General features: G+C 44.0%; 1 protein-coding gene across 1 annotated transcript; it reads right to left on the reverse strand.

Moving 5' to 3' along the window:
• Positions 1 to 401: 401 nt before the first annotated feature.
• On the reverse strand, positions 402 to 23,240 carry crppa (CDP-L-ribitol pyrophosphorylase A). The gene is made up of 10 exons (XM_029129691.3): positions 22,870 to 23,240; positions 21,972 to 22,263; positions 20,249 to 20,398; positions 17,741 to 17,845; positions 17,619 to 17,664; positions 16,563 to 16,660; positions 13,043 to 13,120; positions 12,820 to 12,912; positions 11,492 to 11,623; positions 402 to 783 (listed from the first exon to the last, which is right to left on the reverse strand). Exons 1-10 carry the CDS (start codon positions 23,112 to 23,114, stop codon positions 679 to 681), a joined length of 1,344 nt encoding a protein of 447 aa, XP_028985524.1. The 5' UTR covers positions 23,115 to 23,240; the 3' UTR covers positions 402 to 678.
• Between the last annotated feature and the right edge of the window lie 507 nt (positions 23,241 to 23,747).

The raw sequence follows: 23,747 nt of genomic DNA on the forward strand, positions 1-23,747 counted from the left end.
TAACAGGCAGAAGCAGCCGCTCACAGCACAGCGCTGCCACCTGTGTTCACAGCCTTTAACTAACTTTTCTGGACGTTTTCCACAGCTGACCGTTAAAGCACGTCAAGCATCTGGAATGAAAGCGAGAGCGCATCACTTTCTCGCCTGCGGAGGGTGTGAGGCGATTAGCCTCCCCTGCGCTGAGCTGCTTCATTAGGGCCGTCGCTGATGCATGAGGTCGCAGAGAGACTCGTCCAGACGTCGGGGCACTTGATCACATTTTCCCCAAACAGCACGATTAGGGATTGTTTTCCTTCAACATACTTGAGCGTATGGAGCACACTGGAGCAAGACACTGCGTCTGCTGCTGCTGAGGTCTGGTGTGTGTCCTCAGGTTGGGTGGTAAAGACGCTTGGACACAGTTGTGCAGAGTATCATTTATTGCTTAAATAAGCAGTTTTAAAGCAGGACATGGACAGTAACAAGTTACTAGTTCACATATTGGTGTTTCAGTCAATAAACTCATTAAGTGGTTCACATAATATTAAATAAAACAGTATGTGTTACACATTATGCATATGTAGTCAATTCACATTCTCAGCTTTCTCTTTGTTCAGTTTAAAACCCGTCCAAATGGCACAACCACAGGTTCAAAGCCGTCTCCACCATCCTTTAAACCAGGCTGAGCTCTTCTTCCCTTCAGGCCTGCAGGATCTGTCCCACCAGGGCGGTGCTCCGGCCCCGGATCAGCGCCGAAGCCACTTCAGCGACCCTCAGCACTGACCTCTCCCAGCGCCCGGCATCCTGACAGAGAGGAGGAGGGGGAGGGGCTTAAAGAAGGTACAGCTACAGAGACACGCGGCGCCTGGTTCCTTTACTGGGACCCTGCAGGGCCCGAACGAGCCCGGCTGCTCCTCTCCCACACTGACACCACTCTGATTCAGCCAGTGTTCTTGGAACTGCCAGCGGCGTCCAGTTAGCGCTACATCAGCTCCAACCAGCGGGAGGCAACCTTAAACCGCGTCCGCGCCGCTCCGCTTGGAGCGCGCACGTCCAATGTTGACAGCTTGGCTCCGCTCTGAGCTTCTAACGCTAAAAGGGAAGTTGGGGATGTTTCAAAATTAGCATCGGCTCACAGCCTGGATGCTGAACGGGCCCCGGTGACATCACTGACCGCCCGTCTCATGAACCGCTCACACCTGCAGTGATTCAGGCTCGAGGTTGAATAAACACAGCTTAAAAGCTCACTACATTTAATTTCCTCAAGCCTCCCATGTTAGTCTATGGGCTGTTCAATGGGCTGTTTCCCAAGGAGTAAAGCAAAATGTCACAGAATTAAAAGAGTTTGTGTTAACGCTGAGCTCAGTGACGCTGCTTGTGAACCACTGAGACCTACTTTGAGATTTATGGTGCGTGGTATTGGACAGAGCTTGGCTGAACCACACGCTGGGATGAAAGCAGACCACGCAGCTTCTCATTCGCTCTGTCTGTTTCCCTTAAAGTCCGGCTCCACTGTTGTGGTCGCTCTCTTTCATGGTTCCTCCTCTCTTTATGTCTTTCTTCTTCTTCTCCACTGCACACTGCCTGCACAATGCACTTTTAATGCCTCCCTCTCCCCGACTCCATTCCTCAGGGCTACAGGGACTCCCTACTTTGATTTAGTTTCTTGATGAGGTCTAAGAACGAGCTGTTTTCCATCTTTCAAATGAACTGCAGTTCAAGCAGCTTTGTTTGAAGCACCAGCTTGTTTCTCATTGATTTATGTTTCACGCTCTACCTGAACTATTTTTCTAAATGGACTGTGGACGTTTGACAAGGCTTTTGATGTAGATGCGCACATGAGAGAGAAAATATTGAAAAAGACCTTTCTTTTTCCAAAGAACTCAGGTATGGATTTATATCACACAGAGGAGAAAGAGGGAAGCTGCGGAAGCTTCTGAGATCTAATGTAAACTGTTTTATATTAATATACAGTTTAGTGATTTAAACATACAACTGAAGACACAGACTGAACCACAAACCCAGTGACCGATGCCCCTGGTAGAGAACCTGGTCTGTGTGTGATTATACCTTAAAGCTTCGTTTCACACTTTTTCCTGACCTTTAGTAAAGGTCAGGCTCCCATTCCTGTAAACTGATGGGTGTTTACAGTGAACCATTTGAGTGATCATTCTAACATTCATCTTACTTTTCCATCTCAATTCAGTTTAGCCAGGAACCCTTTCTGAAACCCGGGTGCAGGTCTTTTTTGTTTCCATTCTCTCAGATCTGAGCAGATTCCTTATTCACACTGCTGCCTTTAACTTGGCACAGGTATAACTAATAGCATTAATGAGCGCTTCGCTGCATCTCAGCGAGTCCAGTGAGACGATGAACCAACATGAGCGGCACCAGGATCCTGGAACGGCAGCGCAGCCTCTACTGCTAAATTAATACATCCACTAGACACGTCTAAACATGTAAAGGTCTGCTGTGAAAAAGGCCTAGAACTATTACAGCACCATGGGTGAAAGGTTTCAAAGCTAAAACGAAAACAAAACAATCCTTTAAAGCATTGGACACTTGATTTCACAGACATCAACCAATGTGGCACTCTCTGCTGGGTCAAACCAGCTTTCAAAAGAGTGAATAAAATCATTTGGAGGGTTGATTTCATTCAGAGAAAATGAAATTACATTAAATTTATAGTAATTTACACTAACATTTGAAATCACCTATAATTTGTGGTTTGGGACATTCTGTTCAGTGTAATTAACTATGGGCTTCCAAAGTTCGATTTCAGGACTGGACCCTTTGGTTCTGTGCAGCCTACCTCGAGCAGCCTGCTCCCAGCAGTCGGGTTCATGGCGGGACTGGACAGGAATGTGACGAGGTGCGAGAGTGATGAGCATGGAATCAGGCCTGACCGTGGTTAAGGGGCGCGGGAGAGCTGGGATCCAGAACTCCCAGAGCACTCTCTCTAATCAGAACCAGTGGAGGGGGAATCATATGACACGCTTTTTCCACACCAACCAAATAAAACGGGGGGGGGGGGGGGGTGATCGGCTCTTACAGCTCCTCATTGATTAAAGCATTACAGAGATGAGATGAAGAGGTACACGACAGGTTGGAATGGGCTCCACAGGCCTTCAGCAGCAGCATCGACAAGCCTTTCTTGATATGTTTTTATATTTACAACTGGCCAGGCTTTGGAAGAATCAGCAGAAAATGGATTAAAAGGGAGAAAATACTTTTTTCCCTTTTGATCAGGACTATTATGAGCAGATAAGCCACTACATCTGTGAGCACTCAGCCCAATGTGGCCGACGCTGGCTACCCATCCTCCGTTATGAGCAGCGACCGGCCTGGAACTCAGCGTTCTGATAACTGCATCTTTCCCTTGTTTATCAAATCACATCAAAGAATTCCTCCGTTATCTAAAAGCCATTACGTTTACGCACGAGAAGTATTTGAGATGTTACATGTGTCTGGAGGAGCTAAAGACGAAGGACAAATAGGATGAGAATGATCGGCGGTTGATTACCACCCAAGTGCAATGACGAGCGCCCTGGGAAAGTCATGAGAACGCAGACAAACCACAGTTAATGACTCTAATAGAGACGTCTGTTTTCATATAGGGACAAAGAACACTTAGGTTTGCACACAAGAAAATAAGAATGTGGAGATCACCAGGGAGGATCAAAGTTCTAAGCCAGTCTAAGCCCAAAGCTGCATTATTTCCACTCCAGATATGCAGCCTTTGAAATGTGAATCATGCATCGTAAAACATCATTATTAAATCAAGTAGTTGCTTGCACAGTGGAACACGCATACTGTACAACTTGAGCGCTTCCTTCTCGTGGCCGGCTTTAAATGTGGTTGAGAAAACGGCACGACAAAGGGGAAGAACCGCTTGGCGGCGAAGCTCAGAAGTCTCAAAAACATTTTCGCCCGTTTAACAGCGTTTTAGGCTCGAACCTGTGTGATGGAGGCTCACGGCCCAGATGCGGTCCCCATGTCACTACAGCACAGAACAACTACAACTAAAAGATGGAGCAGAGTCCATGCTCAGTCAGGAAAGAGTCTTTCACTTCATTTTATTTTGAAGGGGCCCGTCTTTACGAGATTAACTTTAGTGTTATTATGCGTGAGGGGACGTCGCTTTCCACTTCATAATGATTAACTGCCACAAATCCCCCCTTAAGTGATTCCCCAGCCAAAAGCATCAGCGTTTATTCGCATTAGTGGACGAGCTATCAGCAGCAGCGTCTGCCTTATTAAACGGACACATTTACATTTTGAAACGCAGCTCGTCTCTTTCCACCGGCAGCAGAGCGCCTGCTGCATCGATCACTGATGTGTCCAACCCCTCGGCCGCCCGCGTGGCATTTATATAGATCCTCTTGACAGATGTCACATTTAAAAATAGACTGTCAGCAAACAATATATGAAGAAGTATCAGGGGGAAAATACCAGTGGATAGGAGTCATCTGTGGACAGAGTTCTGGGACTTAAGGGTCTTTTCTTTGTGGTTTGAATTTCACTTTGTGCAGCAAAGATCTAGATTAGACTGAATCTTTTTCGAATCCAACTTCAATCGATAGCGTCCATGTTTGCTTCCTGTTTAAAGGCAGGAGTTGGACAGGTCTTTGAAGCGTCACAACAGACCACACAATCGCTCAAACAATCACCCTTTCCACCAGAGACCAGTGCACGGCGGCGCACACGCTGGACCCGCTTTGAGGTTGAACGGCTTCGGGCCCTTCGGAGCTTAAACAGCGACAATCTGCACACCTCTGTCATTCCCCCAGAGTTGAACAGGCTGCTGCTGCCTTCACCAGACGCCAGGCGCACTGGGGCACAATTGAATAACAGCTTACAGAAAGAACTGGCACCGAGCCTGAGCCACGGGAACTGGAAAGAGCTGTTAGAGTCACACCAGCTTCTAGCACCAAGGAACATTTTACATCCTAACATTTTACTGTCACTATACTTTTTCCTTTGGTGCTGCAGGACTAATAGCTGCATTATCCACTTGAGGGCAGTATCATTACTAACACCCCACTCCACTCTGGGCCTCTCCAAAAGCACCACCTAAGACAAACCTCTCTGAACATCAGCCCGTAACCCGCTGCTCTTTAGCAGATGAAGTAATTCCTGAGGAAAACTCTCCCCAAATGACCTGTAGGACCTGCGGATCCGGTGATACAATACCGCTAAAAACACCCGGCGCTGCGGCCTGAGAGAGGATAGTGTTTCAGGGCTCCTGACAGCTTGTCCCTGAGTGGGTATTGTGGTCCTGCAGCCTCCCTCCTCTCTGTGTGTCACTGAAGACAGCCAGTAGCTAGAGGCTAAAGTGAGGACGGAGAAGGGGGTAACAGGTCCAATTACTGGCCAGAGCAAAAGTCTGATTAGACCAGAACGTTTCACTGCTCAGGTCTCGTAAGGACCTTGTTATATATGATGGATAAAGGTACCAGAATGATTAATATCAGTGAAAGAACTAAGAAAAAAAAGCTTAATAAAATACTTGAACTGTGTCATTTATTCTGGATCAGCTTGTTGTATTTCCTGATGATTTGATGTTTATGTTCAGATGCCAGGAATTAGTTAATTTGTGCTTATTAATGCTAATGTTGTGTTTCATTTTATTCATTCTCCTGTGTTTGTCCCATGTTCGGTGTCTTAGAACCATTAGCTTCTCCAAAACATTTGCAGCCACTGTAGCTGTGTGAAAAACTTTGTGGCAAGAAACATTTTTAAATGAGAAGGACAAAAACCAAAAAGTCGAATAGAAAAAATGAAGGAAAATGGTACTTGAGTAAATATAATGATGTTCTTGGGCGAACACCAACTGCAGGAAAGCTTAAAACAAAGATCGCTGATACGTCAATGACATTTTGAGACAAAATAAATAGATGATGACAATTAAGTCAAATGTTACCCATGAGCTCCAGGTACATTCAAGTCAACAGAGACCACCTCCGCACACTTGGGTCCAGATGGTTTCAATATTTACCACTGTGGCTTGGAGTCCAAGCAACATTCAGTGTTACAACACAGGTTCAGCTTTCAATGTGAAAAGCTGCTCGGATTCAAGCCGAGACGGAAGTTCCAGCGTCAGGAGATGTTTTTTACAGTGGGACATGTTTGCTACAGATGCCTGAAGGTCACACAGGGCTCACGTCACCTGAAATGGGCTGTAATGTAAGGGAATGAATGCGCTGGTATCCCACCCTGCTCCTGTGTGTTCCCTCAGACTTTCCAGTCAAACTTTTGTATTGACTAATGCTTTTCAGAGCCTATTGAGAGAACAAGCCTTTCATGGTACGCTGCTAAAGCTCTTTCAACACAGGATTCTAAAATATCCTGTCTGAGGGCATCCACTGGGCAAACATACAAGATTGTTAGTCACATCTAATGCACAACTTTTTTTTCCTGTGTACCCACCTCGTGCTAAGAATGGGACACCAAGGCCGCCTGGATTTCCACTACATTCCCTCAGCGAGCACTTTTTCTACAGGCGCCGGTGAAAGACGACAGTGTTTGAATTCAACTCACCGAAAGACATGCCTCAAAACAGTACGCCGAACAATGGCCCTTTAGTTGAGGAGGTATGAAAGCATGAAGGCATTGGGTGGGATTTTAGCAGATACCACAAGCGGGGACTGTACCTGCACCGTCCACCGATGCCTCATTTACCCATCACGTCACGTCCCTGGTCTGAGGTCAGCTGCAGGTGCTGTAACGCTCCACAACAACACTCACAACCCTGACCTCTAACACAACGGCTTAGTGCCCTCACGTCCATCCTCAATACAAGTACATGTACAAGACTGTAAAAGCAGGCTGTGAGCCAAACATGCAAACATAGGTGCAGCGCTGCGATTTTATACTCCTGTCAAAATATCAGCTCACTGAAGACTAAACATCAGGGGGATAAAGCAGCCATGAGGCCTGACAGATGTAGTGTGAGAACCGCTACGAGAAGCCGTTCAGGAAAATCACTTTCACATGACACATGATGAGAAAACTGCAGGACTGGTGTGAGGACATTAAATACAAGAGCAGATTTAGGCTCTTGACTCCTACCTTGTACTGTATTTATGGTTTTTTATATGTACCGTACGGTTTCCACCAGTGCAGGAATTTTTTATTTTAAATTAGGGTTTCCGCCCCATAACTCACAAATCTGAGACTCAGCCTTTGTGGGGCTGAGAAGACTGAGCAGGACTAACTTGGTTAGTTAGAAACTAAGCAAGGACTAGACAAGCTTCAAGGTACAGTACAGTCTATGCTATTTACCAGCACTTGGGACATGTGGTAGATTTTCCCCAGTCTGAAAACCCTCGAGTATCACATGCTATTTTCCACCACACCCAACCAGACGAGGATGTGTGCTAAGGGATCCCAGCGAATAAAAGCACCTGTGACACAGGAAGGTCAGTGCCACAAAAACAATCTTTGATGAAGCCTGCTATAAATGAACCCGTAATCCCTGCTCTTAACTTCACCCAGACAGAAAACTCAGTGGCTGCGTGTTGAAGTCAATTTGCTGCTACATCCTCGCTTCACCTTCAGGGCCTGATAACAAGCACAAGTGAGTGGTCACCTGAGCCTTGTGGGGAAAAAGGTTGATGCTATTGAGGATTCAGTCTGGTCAACAACTACTGGAATTAATATAGTCTATATATATATATATATATATATATATATATATATATATATATATATATATATATATATATATATATATATATATATATATATATATATATATATATATATATATATATATATATATATATATATATATATATATATATATATAATAAAGTTCACATCATACTTGCTCCATATTTATTTTCATCTTGCTGGGTGAGAACCAAACTGCCCCTTTGGGGATAATAAAGTTACCTTTGAACCTTGAATCCTACCAAGTTTGTGAATGAAAGACTGTAAACTAATAGTGAAAAGCGCGACCTAATCTCCCAAAAAGCATACAGTGCTGCTGGTTTGTGAAGCTAATTCTCTCCTGGAATGTCTCACCCAACTGGCTGCAAGAGGCTGAGTGGGGTCACGGCAGCCATAACAGAGCTTGCTAGTCTTTTTAATCTGGGAAATCAAAGCTGAGTAAACACGGCTTTGGTATGCCTAATTCCCTGGGCCAGAAGCCAGCAGTCAGGTTTCACACATACCAACACACATCTGGAAGACTCTGTGCACGGAGGATCAGGCCTGATTTCCTGCACATGCTGCAGCGCTTCGTGTCACTCATAAGACCCTGGACCTAACGCTCTATACATCACCAAAAAGCAGCGATCCGCCGGCTTCTGTTTGTATGAAGCTGTCACGATCCCAGACGGGGAGTTAAGTGTTCACATCTACGATAAATAAAGATAAAGATTACTGACATGATTGCAAGAACAAAGACAAATAATCAACAGCCTCTGAAAAACGTTGTCTGGGTAGGAACAGATTTGTGGCACATCATTTCTCATTGGACATCACCTCCTGCAACATTTAGCTCAGCTGAGTTACTGTGTAGCGTGTTATGCTCATATACTGTAAAAAAGGATGATCTGAAGGATAAGCCTGACATGAAGAGTGAGAATTATTGTAAACATCTCAAAGCAAATGAGGTTAAGGGAAAATAATTTCTTGAGGGAGTTAACCAAAGGACCAGACTTTACCTGTGGAGTGTCTGTTTTAATTGATTCTCGCCAGCGGGCCTCCCCATCTATTCTGCATGGAAACTCCAGGAGACCTGATTTGTCCAGTAACGGTTCCTAGAAGATGAAGTTCATGGAAGGACCTCCAGAATTTGTGCGTGAAGGCGATGAGCTCGTTGCACAGCTGCCCGGCCTTCAAGTTGTTTATTCAAAGTTTTAGAAAAATGGCGTGTGTTGACACTAGAGACACCAGTCATCTACAACTCCACTGGTGTCACACTGGGAGCGCCTGTGGGTCGTGTACAGTTTCACCCGTCTGCCTTTCAGTCCTAGATCTGAACAGGTAGAGGAGAATAGACCTTTAGACTCCTCTCCTTTTCTTCCCTCTTCCCTCACTTCTTCTTTCTCTCCCTCTCTTTTCTTCCTGGCTGGCTAATCTCTTCTCAGGTTTAGAATTCCCGGTCCGGGCTCTTTGAGGAGGAGGAAATATGGGGTTGGGTAAACATCAGGGCTCTCACTGCGGGGATTACAACACCCATATATCACAATGACAAGTCCCCTTTCAGCGGATGAGAAGTCGCCAGGAACGTGTGCGAGACGGGATCCGATGACACTTCCTATCGCCGCAGCAGACAGCGATAGTGAATGCCGTCATTCTTTTCACAACATCGTGTCAGTTTATGAAGACCCAGCATCTAAACGTTGTTAGCCAGCATCTTTAGATCCGTTTGAGGTCTGCACACGTCGTTGCACCTCATGTTGGGCCGGTGATCGTCTTTAGAAAGCGAGCATAACATAAACAGTAATTTGTCTGAAGCGGGACTTTCATCACCTTTTAGCTGCTGCTCATTGTTCGTGACTCCATTTCACTCTCTCCTGCTGCTTAAGGGGGACGCACTGTGCTCCATTGGCTGGGTGATATAAATGAATGTGCTAAACCACACACAGGCCTCACTTGTCAAAATTCAAAGTTTTTAGCCAAATAGGTAGATTTTACCAATGGCAGATTTTTATGGTAGCACCCACTCTTTAGAGCAATTTTAAGAATCATAAATGATAAGGACAAGTAGTGTAGCTAAATGTACGAGCTTCTCTTAGCCGACATGCGTTTCCCCATCTATACTACTGCAGTTCCTCATATTTGCACTTATGACTGATGTTTGGCCATTGAGCAGCTTCACTAGAGCCGTGTAGGGTTTCGTACCTTCCTCAGGGGCATATTAGTGGTGCTGATGAGGGATTACTCACAGCAGTCACAGTTCAAAGGTTCAGCAATTATGAATGCGGCTTGTACTTTCTGTTTTGTCTATCTATCAAATGTTGTCGCCAACAAAAACATTTTATAAACATTCACAAAGCGGGGACAAAACACACTTCTCCAATTCGGCCAGAACTGGGGCAGTTCCAGATTGTCACCATAACAGACTCTCATTGCCACAAACAACACTGAATTCTAAGACGTTTCCAAGCTGATGAGGACCAGTTGGCTGACGCCTTCTATCCTGGTGCAGAGTGACTCTATACACTCACAGGCTTATGTTAAGACCGATAAACAAATCTCTTGAATTAATCATTTCTTTCAGGTGAGCTGCACTGTGGTACTGGAATATTAGTTTCTCCTTGTGTTTTCATAAAGGGTCAGAAACGCTTTAACGTCAACTGCCCGAAACTGCGAGTATGTTATTGCTTAAACTTTGCGCGCAGTGCTGTGACAGAGGAAGTGTTGGCGAGCATCCTCGCGGTAGAAGGCCATCTGGGAGACATTATCCTCATCATGACAAAAGCCTACAGTCATTTATAAGAGGCTCTATTCCTATAATGACGAGCATTTCATCATGGTGAAACATGCAGCATCTCCGTCTACTCGCTCCCCTGCTTCATTGTTCTCAGAGGAGTTGAGGCAGGATGACTAATTAATAGCATTAGTCCCCTCAATTCAGGAGATAACCACAATGTCCAATATCTGATAGTGGAATCAAATTCATGTGTGAGACAATATTGTTTCGGTATCATGAGTACAGAGCATCTTGCTTTAATTAGACAGCACTGAGCTGTGCAGACCTGAAGCACAACGTCGCCTCGCCAGCCACAGTAAAGATCCGGCCACGATCTCCAGCTCATCATTCATGTTTCTGTACGCAGCAGGGAATCAAACCCGACTTAGTTAAATATCCGCTTGTCATAGGGACCTAGGATTTTTCCACTGATTTGTGAAGTTGCCCAGAAAACACATCTGTCACACTGGTGCAATAATAATGAACATAAATCATTAATGGATGTCGTATTTAACACAACATTTGTTTGGTTCTTTACATCTGGCCCAGAGGTTGTTACAGTATTAGCTTGACAGCTTTGAATCCTGGATTTGTCTTTGTGTGAGATGAACATATGCCCTGCTTATGATTTAGTAATTAGTGAGCAGTCAGTTATGGATTTGGGGTCAACCACATTCACTCAGATGACTCCAGCAAACACTTGATGGGAGTCGCAGAGCGCGATGGTCAGGTTTTACAACGAAAGCACTTCCACGTCTTTTACTCCCTGTGGCTTCAGTTTGTACAACGACACTTGGCAAAGAGTGAAAAGTTAATGTCTCATTGTCTCAATCGCACACATTTACTGTCATTCTCACCAAAATACAAACGTATCCAAGCTTTCGCAGACACCGACAAATAAAGACGTGCGAGAACGACAGCAATCTGGCCTCAAGCGTAGAAGTATGACAAATCATTGGAACAAGACGTTTCCCATTCTGTTTGGTTTGGACTTCCTTGAATGTGTTTTCACAGCACCGGAACTCTGAGCTCACTCTAGGAAGAGATAAAATAATGGAGGAGACAGGGGCAGCACAAAGAGCTCACCTTTGACTGATGAAGCTGAATGCCAAAGACCAGAATATTGCGGAGCTTGGCTGCGGAGGCCAGGTCCATGATGGCCCCTGGCTCTGCCATCCTGCCGCTGACGGACAGCTCATCGGAAACGTTCAAATGCACCTATCAAAACAAGCAGCAGCACCCAATCAGAATCCCCCTGCCAATAGCCAGGATCTCTTACCAGAAAGAGCAATTACAGCTCATTGTTCACGGAGGCATTTAAACGTGTTGCAACTCAATAGTCCTGTTTATCTAAGGTTGCGTATGGGGCCTGGACGGCTCCGCTGTGCGTAGAGTAAACACAGATTGGCTGATACACTGTCTCATCTGAGGATATAATGACGTTTCTAATTCTGCGGTAAATCTACACGGCCCGTGGGGTTTATTTTCTCCAATTAGAGCAGCATGATTCTGACACATTGACTCACATTACTGTGTCATCCTGATCCAAAGCTTAGCTAACGGCCCTACTGACAGGGACTTAAATCAAGATTTATTCACTGCAATTATTAAGTCGTATATATTCCTCAAACCTGTGGCAGTGAGACATAACAGTCAAGAGCTATTTTTCAAATGTGTCAAGACATTTGGTCTAAATGTGCAGTGATAGCTTTTTATTGAATATCAGTCAGACGCGTGTTTTCATCAGGTTAAGTTTAATTTGAAGATGGATTGTTTTGCACATTTGCAGATGTTAAACCTAAAAACATGTGCTACAGTGATATTTGCGTTGACATTGTTAATAGAAATGAACACGGCAGGAACTGACGGAATTACAGATGTGTCACAGTTGTTGTGATAAGAAAAGCAAACAGGTTAAAGAGCGGGTTCAGGCTCCCCATAGTCACACCCTCCCAGACCCATTTGAAGAAATCACATTAGACAGAGGACACATTTGGATTTAGGGTTGAATGTAATGAATGTAAGAATCTGTCAACTCAAAGATCAGCATTCCTCAGTTGGAGGCAGGTATTTGATTGAACTGTGATGTAGGACTGAAATGCTACGGGCCACAGGAGACCTGAGGTGAAGTACAGGTGCCTGTTGTTGTGAATGTACTACAGTGGAACTCAACGCATGCCACATCTGTGGATCTGTGTTCCCCAACATGCAAAGGAAAGTTCAAATAAAGTGTGGGAGATATTATTCTTTCCTCTTAAGTTACTTTAGCTTTAACATAAACATGTGTTTTTGCTCAACTGCTAAAACATTATATGCTCATTGGATCACAGTAAAGTATAGAAAGTATAGAGCTATGTATCATGGATGTTGGGTCTTGCTCAATAAAATAGTGGCTCCACTTTGAACTAACTCACCCAAACAATGACCACTGGATAAAGAAGCGCTCTATTCACTGCCTCCAAATGTGTGAGTATGGTCTTTACTTCAGACAGACCAGACTGACTGACCTGGAAACGAAGATAACAAACAATATATAAAACATTACATTTCTCCATTTAAGTTATTAAAAACATGTTTTGCCAGGTCCTAAGTATATACACTAACATGTGGTAAATAAAGTTTCAAATGTAAACTCACAGAAATCAGGATGAAGTTCCACTCCTTAAACAGATACCCGCTGTTGACGCCCATTAGATCTGGGACGATGCCCAGCTCCTGTAACACAGGTTAAATATTTGGTTTATATTCTGCATGTTACGGAATCTCGGGGGTAACATTTAAAGCAGGTGCTGCAGTGCCGAGGCCCTAATGCATCCGACGTTGAGTGACCGATTGACTTCGGCACTCAGAGGTCAAGAGCCTTCTGGCTTTTGTTTCAGCCACTTCTTCAGTCGTTTAGTGCAGGAGCACAACCACCTGCCTGCCTGGTATGAATCATTTTAAGAAAAAAAAAAGGTAAAAAATCTACATAAATTCAGGGTGTACGTAACCGAGTGGCTTATTTCCATCAACTGTAATCCGAAGCTTATTAGAACAAATGGTAAAGGAAAGAACTCAACTGATGTTTTGTCATATGCAAAAAAGAACAGTGATCATACACAAACCAACCTAAATTTCATTACCCTGCAAACTGAATTGAAGTCTGATGTACAGCCAAAAATCATAAAAGCTGTTTTGCTCAAAGACTCAAAGACATTTAGGTCCCAATCTTTCCATTCAGCTTGGGCTCTGGCATCGGAGCGACGCGCGGCAACGGAGAGCCGCCATGATGGTTTGACATGCATTCTGCTCTTTTACCTCTAATTACAGCCTGGTGCTACGATTTCACACACGGCAGAAATAAACACAAGTAAACACTCAGAGTTTGCATTTGGCTTTTAAATACACTTGGTCTGATCATTCCATAACAGAATCGAATTCGGAATGTGAAATGGTTAAGATAAACACATGCTGCAAGGTTAATTGGCCCTGATAGATAAGTGCTCATGGCTTCAAGTGGTAAATTATTTCAGTCTGATCTGTTGATCTGCGGGGTTTGAAAACATCACATGATCTAGACCATTTGAGACGTGAATTCTCTGAGTAGGAATATTTATTTAAATATATGCATTGCCTGGAAATACAAGAACCTGGAAGCCTGACAATAAAAACAGCCTGAAGACACAAGGAAAACAAAGTTTCAACACAGGAGCATGTGGCCCACTGAAATTCATTTTAAAGCTTTAGGGAGCTTAATTCTCATGCATGTAGAACAATTCATTACCTGTAGAATTAAACCAATGAAACATAATTAACCTTTTTTATGTTCAAGTTTCATATTTACTACAAGAAAACAACTTTACTACAACTCTGCAGTGTTCCATTGGTGCAAATGATGCCTTAGCAAGAGCAGACATCACAAGTAAAAGCATATGTTGGACAGAAACACGTTGACAGACATGTAGTTCAGACTTTTATTTTCATTCGCTCATTTTTAGCTGATGTTTTAACCTAATTCAGGGCGACATTTCAGAACCAGGTTTCAAGGCAATGTATCCAGGAATTGTTGAGGCATTTTACTGAAAACCACAAACGTCAAACTCATGGTGGTGCTCGAGAAAAACCCAGGGCACCGTCATAAACCATCAATGTCTTTACCAGATTTCATGTCAGTCAGTGTCATATATAAATATATTATTGTTTTTTAAAAGCTAAATTCATGTATTTTTGTGTTTTTGATCCAAGTTCCTTTGGCAAAACGTTTTTAATAAAACACATGTGACTGACACAAGTTACGGTTCAGATTTATGACATCATTATTATATTATTATACTTATCATATAATTACACCACTAGTTTAATCAGCGCATTCAGGTTCAAGTCCTTAACTATAAAAACCCATTTGACTGACTGCTGAACTAGGTTTGTTAAAACAAATGTTTAAACGATTCCAGTGCACATCTTTCAATACGATGACATTATGAATGTTAGTTATTAGTTGTTACGTATGATACGTTTACTATATCACTATGAGTAGCTACGCTCCCAACTCACTATGTATTCAATGTGCATATAAACAGGACGTTAATGAAGAAGAGAGCTCTGCCACAAAGTTATTAATAACTAAACTGTCTAGAACAGTAGTTGGACACATTGTGAATGAACTGACAATTGAATCAAATGAATCTCTCCGTTCCTCCTACTGAGATCATCCTTTAATTAAGTTTTTACTATGCATCTTCCTCCTTCTCCTTGTAAACATGTCTTCCTCTCTCTCTGCTGCCAAATCTTCCACCTGCACACGCTGAGTCTGGCCAGGCCAACCTTGCTTATCCCTGTATTCAATTCACCTAATGGCACTTGGACAAAGGTAATTCTTAATCTTCAGCTTCTTCCACTTGCCTTTCATCTCATTCTCCATCCATTCATCCTTCCTCCCTCCCGAGCTCCCAGAAACGGATGTATCTGGTTCCTAACACATGCACCGGAAAAACACAAAGCCCCACCAGCCACCTGAGCAAAGACGGGAATGGCTCCAATCAGCAGATCCAAGGAAGCCAACACCAATCTGTCCCTGGGGTCCAGTTCAACATGTGCTTGTGTGACGCTGACTGATGAAGGGTTTGGAGACAGTTTAAAGGAGAACAGCCTGTTCAATCAAAGCTGAGCACAGACATGTAGCGTGCTCTGCTGCCCTGTTCTACTGTCAGCGGTTACAACCAGGGAAAATACAGGAGGAGAATGCAGGAAACACATTTATACAAGAAACCATGTGCAGGTAATATGTCATCCTGGGTGCCTGCTCTGAATGCAAGCAGCAGGTGACAGGTGTGAAATAAAAGCACGGAAAGTGATGAACTGAGGATCTTAGAAACCAGTAGCCTGGTGTTGGAGGGGTGTAAATTCAAATCTGACCTCATTTTTAAATTTTATAGAAGTAATTTACATCCCTGATTTACACATCTTGTTCCTTCGTGTGCCGTGCATGTAGGGCAATGGGCAAAAAGCAGAAATTCAACAGCAGAGAAGCAAAGAATGACATGAGAGGGAAGCGGCCGTCTCCCCTCAGGAAGAGGGCATTTCTCATTTGGAACCTCGGTGTGGTCTGCGCCGTCACACGTAATATCTCCCCATGTCACTCTTTACCATGCTGCATATGGATACTGTTTGCCATTGACAGTTAGGAGCAATTTTACTAATTAAATAAAGGATGTTTGTAACATGGGCTGAGAACAACATGGGAGTTTGATGTGCCCAGAAGATGATTAAGAGTGAAAGGGGGGATATTAAGTGTGGTGGAAACTTGGAGCTTCTCAAGTTTGACTGGACTGAGGTGGTAGGAGGACGAGGACGAAAAGGCAAGAACTCATCGCTAAACAGTCAATTAATCAAGCAAACCCCCATGAAACGGGAAATACGACTGCCATCTGCTCTCCTGCAGGCAGAGGAGTGAGAGGTGGAGGTCGGGGCGGCGGGCGAACGTGAGGAGGAGGAGCGGCTCGCCGCAGACAGGCTCCATTAGACGTCTGACGGCAGATGGCAAATCTCACCGCCAGGCCACCCATGCGGCGCTCACCCCGGGTTTGTTGGGACAAAATGGTTAACACCTGGGGATCTTCAGTAATGCTGCTGTCAGCATAACCGACATTTTAATCAGCTGTTACCGTTGGTCTCTTACCATGTCCAGAGGTCCGACGGCCTTGTGAAGGGCATCGGCCAGGATCGCAGCTGGTTCTGATCCACCTGTGATAACGCAGGCGGACCGGGACAGAGTGTCTGGAGGAGAACAATGCCACTGGTTAGAAACCTATCATGACGGCTATGTTCAGTTTTGTATGATGTTAAGTGCCAGCGTTCAGAGATAGAATAAGAAAACCCTTGCCTTTTTAGTGCTGAAACCTTGAAGTCTGCTAACAAGTAAACAAACAATACTGAGACATTTGAAATATCTAAATAATTAAGTCAATAATGATCTTTTCACATAAAACCTATTACAGGATGGCTGTTTAGGCTCAAACCTAGAGTTCATCGTGGTCACAGCTGCAGCCAAACACCTGAAGACTGACTTATTTAAAAGCCATATGTTGAGGAATAAGATTAAGATTCAACTCAATAGAAACACACTTGTCAACAGGATTCATGCAGCCACGTGTCGGCGAGTTTGAAGGTGTGGGTACAAGTACATGTAAGCACACAGAAACAAAAACACAAACTCAATAGTCTCCCACTGACAGATGTGAGAACTTCCTCTTAAAACACGCACACAGACACACACAGAATTCATTCACATCACAGACCCTGGGAATAATCACTGCACACCTTAAGTGATCATCAGACAGGTGGCTGTTGGTCCAGGTGTCGGCAGAGTGAAATATAGGCTGTGTTTATTTCCATTTCTCTGATTTTGGTCATCCAGCCTGTGCTGACTTGCTGACACCCACCCTGTTCTTACCAAGCTGAACAATGCAAAAAAGAATGTTTCCCTTCCAGTGCAGAGAGAGACTATTTTGGTTCAGTGTCACCTATTCAGACCCAAATCTACACTGACAAAAAGAGGGAAGACATTAGTCATGTCTGGCCGACCTGAGAGGAGCTGCTGCCTTCAGTCTCGCAGGTAAACACGTCTTTCAACATACATACTTTATGTGTGCGCATAATGTGAGACTAAAAGATCCGGGGCACAAAACAGAAGTGGAAACGAAGCATCAGAGCATTTACAAAGAAGAGGACTCACCTTTAATAATAGACTCTGCAGCAGCCAAATCCCGTTTGTAGGTCACCTGGAGGACACGGGCTCAGTTTAAAAGGATTTATTACCTGTGGATGAATCAGTAGCGGGCATTCTTGCTCACTCACCTTCCACAGAGCTGGTGGACCCTCGATGAGCTTGGCGTTGGTGCCACAGTACTGCAGAGCCAGATGAAGACACTCGGTGCCAAATTCAAAGTCGGACTCTGTGCACTACAGAGGAGACAACAAACACAACAATGTCTCATACTCATGTGTTGGTTGTAGCAAAACTGCTAAAAACTGCACCAATGGCGGCAACAACATTGAGTATTGCTGTTTGCAGTATAGAGATGTTTAGTGGTTTCAGTGCAGTCGCCGGCCGCGTCTTGTCTAAGAGGAAATGAATCAACGCTCTGCCAAGAATAACAAGGAACCACACTCTGGGAATCATTAACATCTAATAATTGTTGGGTCATATTGGATTGCAAGGAAGACTTCAATGGACCAACCAACTTCCAGTACTTGCATCCTAAGGCTCCTTCCATAAGCAGCCAAAAACACGTAATTAAAGCAATACTGTAGAAATATTATGACGCGCTGTCAGCTCTTTGATCTGGAGCCTCTTCTGTCATGGCGTTTCTCATAATTTGGCTCTATGCATTACGGAGCTGTCAGAAGACAGATTTCTTCCTCAGGTTCAACTTTCCGTGGACACTTCACCAACATATCTCACTATCTGGTGCCTTTGATTAAACCGTCTGCATCATGAGCCGAGGCAGCGATTCCACAGAAGAAAAACAGGCTCATGATGTGACACCACCATCGCATTTTTCAGCAATACTTTAAAAGGATCCTGTTTTCTTTGGAAGACTGACTCTTGGCCATATCACACTCTAATCTTTCTGAATTAAGACCTGAATTGTGCAAGGCCACTTTCATTAGACTGTAAGTTGTTTTCCCACATTGTTCAACAAGACATGATATGTTTCGTTGTCTAATTTTATCATAGACTGATAGAGTCGTTTTACATTTTATTGTCCCTTTGCAACAGCAGAGATTTCTCTGATTTTTGTTCTCTGGCTCATCAGCGATTGCTAATAGTGTAACAAACCAGAGGACAACCACGTGCCACTCTTGTAGATTCAAATGATTCTGTTTGCTTCACTATTGATCCCTGAAATCTAAGAAAGAGGATTCAGCTGAACCCAAATGCACACTGTAGCAGAATGTGGCCCCTCAGGTAAAAATCCAATGGCTGTTTAAGCTTTTTAACCTTAATAAAAGGTAAATATCTTCATAGCATCTTTGACTCACCAGCAGGAAATCTCATATTGTGAAAACCACATGGACGTTTGGATTGAGGCGATCAACTCGTTTAGACTAAAATACAGCCTTCACTACAAAGAAAGGTCCCGGCTATCTGAGAATATACTCAGGCAATATTTTATCAAGCTATAAAAGAGAGGGAGCTTTTATTCTGCAGACCTTGGTAATGAAGAGAAATTATAGGAGCAATATGCTCTTGGTTTTGAGGTAATTTAACCCTTCACATTCGCTCACAGTACAAAAGCTTTTCCTGGGTCCTGGATAAAGTGTCTCGTCCTTTGTCTTTTCAGCCCTAAGTTCTTCTTCGCTCAATGCATGTCACACTGCAGATGTGGAGCTCTCATAGATTCCTCAAGCCTATGTCCTACAGTCCTAACCTGACACTTTCCCTTTTTTTGAAAGGTTGAATAGGAAGAGAACAACAAGAGAAGGGGGACACACTCTGGATGAACCCCAGCCTTCTTCTTTCTCACCAGTTAGTCTTAACTCTTGCAACTTGACTAGCGTCGTAGTACAGATATGAGCTCATAGGCTAAAAAGGCCAAATCCAGCAAAGCTCTCAAAGCAATCTGCCTATTCACATTTGCCAGGAATAAAATTACCTGCACACAAACGGGGATCCAAGCACAAACCCAAGGTTTGCTGCATCCTTCAGAGGAATGAAGGTGGGAAGAACCCTCTGATGCAGACGGTGCTGAAGCAGCACCGGAGCAGTCTGAAAAATAAGTCACATAAACGTCTGCAATTCCCGTTTCCTATCAGCTCACGTACTACTTACGTCAACAGGACATGCTTTCCACCTTCCTGCTTCTAACATTCAAATACACTTAACCAGTAAGTCTTAATCTAAATCCACCTTAATGCACCGTGCAGGTGAAAAACGGAGCCTTTGTTCACTTTTGTTCTACAGACTGATCTCCTGCTCCATGGCAGAATGTATAAACTGTGTCCGTTTGTTGGACAGACACAGCAAACGACAAGTGAAAGCGATAGCACCCGAGCCACGAGCTCCTCAGAGTGAGACGCTGCAGGTTCTGGCACATCAGCAGACAATGAAGGACTGTCCAGGTCTGTTATGATGTATGAAAGCCACAGCGTCCTTTGTCACGTTTGCCATCATCCAAGTTTTACAGCATAAATCTTCAGGCGACTCTCGTTTCAGGTTTGAGGGACCCGTTTTGTGATTATCTGACATCAAGCCTGCAGGAGCACAGTTTTCCATCCTTTCCAACTCAGCAGCACGTGTTCTTCACGAAACCCGTTATACTTGGAATTTTGCACATATTATCTGTAAATATCCCCCTGTACCTTCTTATAAGCTTGATAGATGACATCATATGTGAATCCCTGAGGCATCTCGCTCGCTCTGTACTTGGCTCGCTCCAGAGAGTGATCCAGGAAGCCCTCGGATGTGGTGGCGATCACTGTTGAAACAAGAGGCCGGATGGCTCCCGCTGCCTGGGAGAGGAAAGGAGATGAAGACGTCCGTGAAGCAACAAGTTCTGTAAAGTCTTCCTAAATCTCAGTCTGCTCAAATTTGCAGTTTTCGCACTAATGACAGTTTTAAGGTTTGATAGACACACAAATCAAATGAGTTTGTTGTCAAGTTCATTTCAAAGCAAATGAATTCAGAAGTTTAGCTTTTTGTTTTAATGATTTAATGATGAAGACTGAAGGCTTGTGTTAAAAGCTGTAAGAAAACGACACTTTTTTTGCTTAATAAACATCATAATTCAGGCGTAACTGCGAAATCCGAAGATAAAACATTTGTTTTAAGTCGGCAGCCAGCTGCAGCTCGCACAAATAATCAGCGTTCGGGAAATATTTTGATTTGACTGTAGCACGACTGAAGACAGGAGCAGGCAGCCAGTGAGCATGTGCAGAACAAGGCTCCTCACAAATGAAAGGAAAGCAAAGCAAACATGTGTTCTGCATGTTACGCATGCGGTTGAAATCAAGATGAATCTGCTGCCTCTCGGTGCGGACAGGCCTTCTGTCATGAGCAGGGATACCGGGCGAGATAATGAAGACCAGACCGCCTGCTGTGAAAGCTCATCACAAAACACACAAGCAGTCAGAAACACGCCATAAACGTCGGCCTCCTGTCAGAGCTCTGTAGCATTTTTTATAGCCTGTGTGACACGCATTCAACAAAGTCTCCTCAGAATTTGAGACGCGAGACGTTATGAAACGCATCTCACTCAGAATGACTTCGGCCTAAATGTTTTCCATCTATCACAGATAAAAATAAACACGAGCACCAGGAGCGATGGCTCTGTCGGTCTGATGAACACTTCATGAAAAGATGGAGAGCTCTCGTGTGCAAGGGAGCGAGTTTGTTTTCCTACGTCTGACAACTTTTCTTGTTGTTGTATTTGCAGTTTAAAGTTTGTTTGCGTTCACACTGACAACAGAAGAATGACGAATCTTCAGAGGGCACGAGACTGAAGGCACCGATCAAGTTAAGCCACGAGGTGAAACGCTCGAGTCCAGACGTTGGAAAACAAAACATAATCAATATAGATTTGTTTATAGTCTCACTGTAACGCACGTCCCCTGGTTGTCAGTCAACGGCAGATTAAGTAGATGAGCACGAGTTGAGATTTAATTAACTGTACGACACTTTCCAAGCATGAAGCACAAGTGGACGTTTGTTTATCCTATAGAATCTTTCTCTGAACTGATTATAGCTTGGAAATAAACGTGTCTTTCTTTCATGAGCAACTGGAAAAACTGACATTACACAGAGTCATAAAAGTCATATTCACCAGTGAGAGCTCAGAAAACACAGAAGACACAGTTGATGAATAATGACTGACGAGTTGATTCAGCGCATTAATATGGAAAACTAGATCTAGAACCAATTAGCAAAATAGCTACTGATTAAGTTTCTGCTCGTTTTCTGAATAACTCTCTTGGCTAAATACACAAATATGGAGGATGGAACAACGTTCAGAGGAACTGATGAAACCTCGATGTTTTGAGGAAAGCAGCACTTGTCATATTTTGATCCAGTATTTTTCCCACTGACCCCTTGTTCCTTCGCAGCGATGGCTATGTTGTACAGAAGCTCCTCCTCCACAAAGGGCCTCACAGCATCGTGTATGATGACCACCTTGGGTCGTTCTGCCACCGGCCGCTCGCCCTCCTCCTCCCCGTCACCTCCGCCCAGAGCCAGGACGCCGTTGCATATCGATCTGTGACGCGTGGAGCCGCCTGGAACCGCTCGGACCTTCCTGTGCTGGAAGCGCTGGATGATGTCCATCATCCGGTCCATGTTCTCTTTGGCAACAACCACCACAACGCTGTGAATCCATGACACCCTGTAATAACACACATTGTAACCTTCAGCCAGAGCTTCTGCCTCCAACAACTAGTGCTGCAAAAAATCTGGTTATGATTTGTTGCAACTTAATCTGGAGAATGTCACATAAGGCCCTTCAAATAATGACTGAAAATCACATTAAATTCATCAAGATAATTATTGTGTGCTCATTTGTAAAATTACATTTTAGTTAAGACAGACATAAAGTCTGATAAAACAAACTCCCCACAGTGAAGCAGAACAAAAGTATAGTTTACTTCTGTTCAGCAAAACCATAATGTCTTCGTCAGAAAGGCCATATTTCTGTTCTCTGTCAGGATGCAGCTGTGATGTACAGTTCATTTTAAACATTACAATCTCCAACTAAAACTGTTACTGTAATTAGACTAAACAGCTCCTAAAGACGGAGCAGGTGTGTTTCATAACTTAGTTACCGCTGGGATGAAAGTCAGACAGCATTTAAATGATGGGGAGTCTAATATCTGATGACTTCATTGAACCGGACGTTAAAGGCGCGTGACGCGCAGCCGGCAGGTAAATGGTTAAACCTGCTTCCGCCTGGTTCCGTTTCCTATCAGACAGCGCTGCTTCCAGCTTTTCCTACCTCTCGAACGCCTGGATAGTGTAGCTTATCAGCGGTCTGCCCAGAAGCGAGCAGAACTGTTTGGGTGTCTGCAGGCCGGTTCTTTCCCCGGTGCCGCCGGCCGGAAGGACCACTGACACCGGGAAGTCCACGCTGCGCTCCGCCGCCCGGGGGTCGCGCTCCACGGCCGCGCACGTCGGCAGAACGCTCGGATGTGCGGGCCCGGTCCGGACGGGGTTGTCACCGGGCGCGTTCGGAGGATTCATCTCCACACGTTCACGCGTGGGGGTCGAGGCAGGGCATTCCCAAAGCCGGCGCAGTCCCTGCTAAGGTGAGGCGCGGGAAGATAAGCGGATGTTTGGATGGGATTTAGGGAATAAATGTTGTCAGGTTAAAAGCCCTCACTAGCAAACTTCCGCTTCAGTATTTCAAAATAAAACCCCGAACTTCTTTTTTTTAAACGAGTGCACACGACAGATATAAAGTGGCTTTATCATCTCCCAGTTTGTGATTCAAACTGGTGAAGAACAACTTACCACAAGGGTCACGAAGTACATTTAAAACGGCATGTTTTAATGTATGAGGACATAATACATGAGAATATAAAAATTATAAAATATTAATTATTTTATTGTTAGGCTATAAAATCATATGTGATATGATGATGGCGTGTACACACAGTTTAGCACTTTTTATTTTCAAAAAAATACCTTAGCTTTAAAAAACTGTTGGGAAAGTTGGAAGTCTTTTAAAGTGAAAACACTCATGTAAAGATCCAGTTGCTGGATTTATTTTCTACCACAAATCAATTTAAACATAACATTTACACAACCTTGTTTAAAAACTAAAAAAATGCCAGTGAGCATTTTTGCAGTGCCAGTAAGTGGAACCAGTCATCT

Source organism: Betta splendens, chromosome 16 (genome assembly GCF_900634795.4).
Source record: "Betta splendens chromosome 16, fBetSpl5.4, whole genome shotgun sequence".
In the NCBI taxonomy this organism is placed as follows: domain Eukaryota; kingdom Metazoa; phylum Chordata; class Actinopteri; order Anabantiformes; family Osphronemidae; genus Betta; species Betta splendens.

What these genes read in the sequence shown, in the direction of transcription:
- crppa (XM_029129691.3), bottom strand. Translation starts at nt 23,114, where the DNA reads ATGAATCCTCCGAACGCGCCCGGTGACAACCCCGTCCGGACCGGGCCC. An exon ending in TCTATCAAGCTTATAAGAAG is followed by an intron (nt 17,846 to 20,248) that starts GTACAGGGGGAT and finishes TCTCCTCTGTAG; the next exon opens with TGCACAGAGTCCGACTTTGA. An exon ending in GGAACTTCATCCTGATTTCT is followed by an intron (nt 12,913 to 13,042) that starts GTGAGTTTACAT and finishes CTTCGTTTCCAG; the next exon opens with GTCAGTCAGTCTGGTCTGTC.